This window comes from Monodon monoceros, unplaced genomic scaffold (genome assembly GCF_005190385.1).
Source record: "Monodon monoceros isolate NGI ecotype Baffin Bay Population unplaced genomic scaffold, NGI_Narwhal_1 Super_Scaffold_13, whole genome shotgun sequence".
NCBI lineage: Eukaryota > Metazoa > Chordata > Mammalia > Artiodactyla > Monodontidae > Monodon > Monodon monoceros.
The window spans coordinates 14,600,265-14,605,445 of record NW_021703769.1 but is presented as its reverse complement, the minus strand read 5'-3'; the positions used below and the strand labels follow the sequence as shown (position 1 = coordinate 14,605,445).

Here is a 5,181-nt window from a genome sequence, read left to right as displayed (position 1 = left end):
ACCCAACGCCGGCTGTAATTGAGTTGTTTACAAAAGAGGTGTGGGCGCCAGAGTGCAGCCAGTCAGGGCAGGGATCAAGGGAGGACAAGATGGTATCTGAGCTGCGTCTTGGTGTCTTGGAGATGGCATTTGAGCTGTGTTGAAGGATTTGCCAAGACTTTAAGAGGAAGAAGGGCATTCCAAGGAGAGAGAACAGCATGTGCAAAGGTTGGAGGGCTTAAAAGTGCACCCCACTTCCACAGCAAGAAGGATCGATTGCCCAGTGAGACTGGAACCTCTCGAGGAGGGAAGGGGTAACAGTGGGAAGGAGGGGAAGGAATTAGGATTTGATTCTAGAAGCAGTGGGGACCCTGGAAGCACCAGGAGCCACTCAGCCCCTCGGCCAAGTTGCCACGCTTAGCGCCAGCTGCAGATAGACCGTCGCTAAACTTCCGAGGGCATCGAGCGCCACCTCGGGCTCCCGCGACCCGGCGGCCTTCCGCCTCCCGCTGCGTTCGGACCCGAGGACTCTCGGGTGGCTCCAACCGGGGTGGCGCCCTGGACAGCGGCCCAACCAGGCGGCTCCCGACACCCGATCCATCCCGGCCCTCCCCTCACTCAGGACACGCGCTTTGCAATGTTTCCTTTTATTCCTTCTAGACACATTCCCAGAAGGGGCCGCGCCTCCCTCCCGGGGCCGGGAGTGGGACCGGGCGGCGATGACGTCCCCACGCCCTAAGGACGCGCGGTCTCCGCGGAGGGGAGGGCCGACTTCTTACTGCACGCCCTCCATCATCTTCAGGAACTCTGCGGGGAAGGAGACGGAGAGGCGGTCAGGGGTCCCCTAGGGGCGAGGCAGGTCTGGCCAGGCTCCGGCCTCGCAGAGGGGGTGCCTTGTCATTTGTAGATAAATTGCACAAAACCTCCCGGAGGCCCCCCCTACCCGCCCGCAGGGGGTGGGGAGGAGCTTGGCCCCGCCCCGCCCCGCCCCGCCTTCAAGGCTAGGGACTCCCGCGTGGGCGCCACGCTCAGACTCTCCAGCCTGGTTCGGTCTTCCGCTCCTCGCGCTCCCCAGACCCTCACCGTCGAAGTCAATGCGGCCGTCGTTGTTCTTGTCCCCGTCCTTCATCAGGGATTCGAGCTCCTCGTCCGTCACGTGCTCCCCGGAGGCCCGGAAAATCTCAGCCAGTTCCTCAGCATCGATGTAGCCGTCTGCGTTCCTTCAGGCGGAGGGCCAGGGCGGAGCTCAGGACGGGCAGGGGCGACCTGCCCGGGCCACGCCGGACGCCCCCTCCTACATCCCCACCCCGAGAACCTTCGTGCCCTGCTGGCCAGACTCAGACGGCTCTGCGCCTCGCTCGGCTCCCAGGCCCCCAATGCACCTGTCAAAGATGCGGAAACACTCAGCCAGCTCCTCCTCACTCTTCCCCTTGGCGTCCTCTTTCATCTGGCGCACCATCATGACCAAGAACTCCTCGAAGTCGATGGTGCCGCTGCCTGAGGGAAGCAGATGGTGAGGGAGCCCGAGCCCTGGCTGCCAGCTCCTCTCCACCACCACCATCCCATCCCTCGAAGGGCCACCCGCTCACCGTCCTCATCCACCTCCTCGATGATGGCGTCCAGCTCCTCTTTGGTGGGTGTCTGGCCCAGCATCCTCATCACCGTGCCCAACTCCTTGACGCTGATGTCCCCGCCACCATCAGCATCAAACATGTCGAAGGCGGCCTTGAACTCTGCCAGGGCAAGGAGAGCCTAGGGCTAAGGTGAGCCTGGCTGGACCGTCAGCCTCACGTCCACCCTCCCTGCCTGCCTAGACACCAAACATTGCCCAGCACACAGCCACCCAACGGACAGCCCGCCCACCCCCACTCACCAGCGATCATCTCCTCGCTGAGGTAGGACCGGGCCTCAGCCTGCTGGTCAGTCTGCAGGAAACACAGTCCATCAAAGAGCAGAAGGGGAAGCCCTGGAGCGCATTCCTGACTTAACCCCATTCTTCTGCACCCCCGTTTCTGTAAGTGCCCCTTAGTCCTCCGGAGAAACAGCTCCAAACTTGCCCCCCCCACCGCGTGCTCCCACAGCACCCAACCCCGCTTTTGAAGAACTAGGGAGGGGAATTCCCTGGCGGTCCAGTGGTTAGGACTCTGTGCTTTCACTGCCGAAGGCCTGGGTTCAGTCCCTGATTGGGGAACTAAGATCCCACAAGCTGCGCAGCTCAGCCAAAAAGAAAGAAAGAACTAGGGATTATGCCCTTCTTGCTTGTCAATCAGAGGTCAATTCAGGAACCCCCCAGTAATCTTGGGCAAGTCACTAAATGTACCCTCATCCCCTCATCTCTTCTTAGCAGTTTTTCAGGGATGAGCTGAAATCAGGGGTGTGAGAAGGCTTTGTAAAGTACCAGAACGATTCCAACATGGTTTTCCAGTTTTCCCTGCCTCCTCGCAATGCCTGGTACTTTAACAGGTGCTCGATAAATGTTTGTTGTCAAATAAATGATAATGCAAGGCAAAGTTACTGAGCACCGACCAAGTGTCAGGCCATAGACCGGGCACTGACCCCCAAGAAGTCAGACACATCATCCCTCCCTCCGAGAACTTGCAGAGACAGAGATTGTAAGCTTCCTTGCGACGATTCAGTCATTGGAGTAAATGCCACTCCTGCTGGGCGGAGCATGATGTGGGCCTTGTGCAGGTGATGGTAAGATGGCTCTAAGGAGTTTCCATCACGTCCAAGCCCAGCCAGCTAGCTAGGGGACTTGAGACTGAGGCCGGCAACGAAGAAGGGCTGAGGCGTCCAAGGAGCCCTTCAGCTGGCTGGCTGCTGGCTGTCCTCCTTGTCTCCCTCCTCCTCCCCTCCCCCCTCCCCTCCTCCTTGCCTGTGCCAAAAGGACAGGTTATTTTTAGTCAGGAACGGGCCACAGCAGCTGTCCTCCAGGGTCTAGTTACTCCTTGAAGTGAAGTGGGGAGGGCGATCTCAGAGGAAAAGGACAGCTTCAAATCATAACCCCTCTCTGGGAGGCTGACATCTCTCTAACTCTGCTCTGTCATCTTCAGCCCTTTCTCATCCCCTTGGAGCTCTTGGGGTCCTGCCCCTGAACTGGTCTGAGGCCCTGCAGGCTTCCCATCTTCCAGAGGAGGTTTCCTCCTCTCACTGGCAGGAAGAGGGTTTGGCAAGGCTTCCAGCCCACCCCCACTGCTCACTGGCTTGCTGGGTGACTCCCTCTCCACCACGAGGGTCCCCATCTCCACCATCAGGGTGACAAGCTAAGACCCACTCACAGTTCTCTGACCGACATGGCTAGAAGCCTCAGAAGGTCTCAGGGAACCGGCAAGCCTGGAGGCTCAACCCCTGGAACGTCGCAACTCTCCCCTTTCAAGACAAGTCCGAGGCCTTCTTCCCAACCTTCCTCCCAGACGCCAGGGTTCCAGGAACTTTCATATTCCAGCTTCAAACATCCAAGTTACTGCCCCACAGAGCACCCAGATCTGGCCTGAAAGATGCCCAGAAGTGCTCCTGCAAGTAAAAGGATGAAGTCCCTTCTCATCCTTACCATGGTTGCGTGTCACCAGGACTCCTCTGCACTCCACCACCCAAAGATGCCCTGGCCCTCTGTAGCCCTAGGATTTGTAGGGGCATCCCCTCCTCCCACTTCCCTGCTCCCCAGGACCGGATGCCCTGGCCAATCAGATCCTGGGGTCAGCGAGCACCCCCCTCCCAGAGTCCTAGCCCATTACCTAATTTAGCCAAGGGCCCTCGCAGAGAAATTTAAGCCTCCGAGCAGGTGGCAGGCCTTGACGTCCTAGATTCTTGTGAGGAGAGCCTGCCCCGCTCCACCGCCTTAGTGAGCGCCCCCTCAAGAGGCACACTTGCTCCAAGACGGGTGAGGATGATAAGGGTAGAGAAAAGTGAGGCAGCGTGGCGGAATGCAAGAGCACAAGCCTTGACGTCCAAAGCCCAGGATCCAATTCCTGTCTCTACAAGCTGTGCACGCTTGGGCAGGTGGCGATGCCACTCTGAGCTTCAGTTTCCTTATCTGTGAGATGGGGAGAGTCATAACCTCCCTCACAGAGAAACCATGGTAAACAGGAGCCCAGGTATATGTCACCAAGATTGTGCCAACTACACAGGGTCAGTGCTTGGCAAGTGGAATGTTTTGTCTTTGAATCGGGCTAAGGGGCGGGGGATAGGAGGAGGGGAAAGTGACTGCCACAGTTATTGAACCTCTGTGACTTGCCACACACTGTGCTAAAGCATTTTAACCACATGACCTCATCCAGCACTCATCCTGTGAGGTAGCAACTATGGTTATTCCCTTTTCACCGGGAGCTTTGTAAATCATAAAGGTCTATAGTCACGTTGGAGATTCTTATTCATACTGACTGAGGGGAAGTTGGGGCAGACTGTCCTCAGGGGACCCGTCTAGAAGGAGGAACGTATAGAGGGGTCCAGGAAACAGGGTGTGCACTTGGAGGAGAAAGAAACATTGAAAGAAGATTCTTCTCTCAAGCTTACCTTCTCCAGGGAAAGGGTTTGGGGGATTCACTTTTTTGGGGGCAAGGGGGACCAGGGGAAGTTTCTCTAAGTAGGTGAAGGGGCAGCTGGCCCCTTGCTAGAGCTTGAGGAGGAAGTCTGGAGGAGCTCAGCTGGCCATCTGGAGAGGGAAGGAGTGGGCAGATCAAGTCAAGTCCGAGGCGAGCCCACCCTGAGAACGTACAGGGTCCACACGGGGTGTTGGCAACCCACAATCCCACACGGGGATAGACAACATTTATGGACGGTAGCTGAGTCAACAAAAAGAGCACGGAGATGACTAAACACAGGGTCTGGGGCTAGTGAAAGGGGGCTGGACACCAAGGAAGTCAGATGGACAGTGGCAGCTGGGCTGCCCTCTTGCCCTATACATAGATATTCCCAAGGAAATCTCAGTGGAGCCAGGCCAGGCTAAATAAGGCCTCCCCCAGCCAGGCACAGGGCTGAGGGGCCATGCTCCCCAGGGGATGCCAATTTGGACACAAACATTGGAACCACTTAACCCCTTTGGACCAGAGAGTGTGGAACTTGCAGCAATCCTTTGTTCATTAATTTGTTCTTTCATTTATTCAGGGAAATAGATAAGGTCCAAACTCAGTGTGGCCAAGCAAGGTCCCACTCACCCTTCCATTCTCATCCCCTTTCCTCTCCCACCTTGCATGCCACTCTTCT

General features: G+C 57.3%; 1 protein-coding gene across 4 annotated transcripts; it reads right to left on the bottom strand.

The window, feature by feature from the left end:
- Nucleotides 1-610: 610 nt before the first annotated feature.
- On the bottom strand, nucleotides 611-3,743 carry TNNC2 (troponin C2, fast skeletal type). Of its 4 annotated transcripts, none has more exons than XM_029221157.1 (6): nucleotides 3,714-3,743; nucleotides 1,853-1,904; nucleotides 1,569-1,712; nucleotides 1,362-1,476; nucleotides 1,063-1,199; nucleotides 611-786 (listed from the first exon to the last, which is right to left on the bottom strand). In XM_029221157.1, exons 2-6 carry the CDS (start codon nucleotides 1,860-1,862, stop codon nucleotides 755-757), a joined length of 438 nt encoding a protein of 145 aa, XP_029076990.1. In that variant the 5' UTR covers nucleotides 1,863-1,904; nucleotides 3,714-3,743; the 3' UTR covers nucleotides 611-754. The 4 variants fall into 4 exon arrangements, with proteins under 4 accessions (XP_029076990.1, XP_029076989.1, XP_029076987.1 ...); XM_029221156.1 differs by lacking the exon at nucleotides 3,714-3,743 and adding an exon at nucleotides 3,530-3,559; XM_029221154.1 differs by lacking the exon at nucleotides 3,714-3,743 and adding an exon at nucleotides 2,536-2,652.
- Between the last annotated feature and the right edge of the window lie 1,438 nt (nucleotides 3,744-5,181).

Coding starts and splice junctions, on each gene's coding strand:
- TNNC2 (XM_029221154.1), bottom strand. CDS start 2,652: ATGCTCCGCCCAGCAGGAGTGGCATTTACTCCAATGACTGAATCGTCG. Junction 1,713..1,852: donor CAGCGAGGAGATGATCGCTG/GTGAGTGGGGGT, acceptor TTGCCCTGGCAG/AGTTCAAGGCCGCCTTCGAC. Junction 1,477..1,568: donor CGAGGAGGTGGATGAGGACG/GTGAGCGGGTGG, acceptor TGCTTCCCTCAG/GCAGCGGCACCATCGACTTC.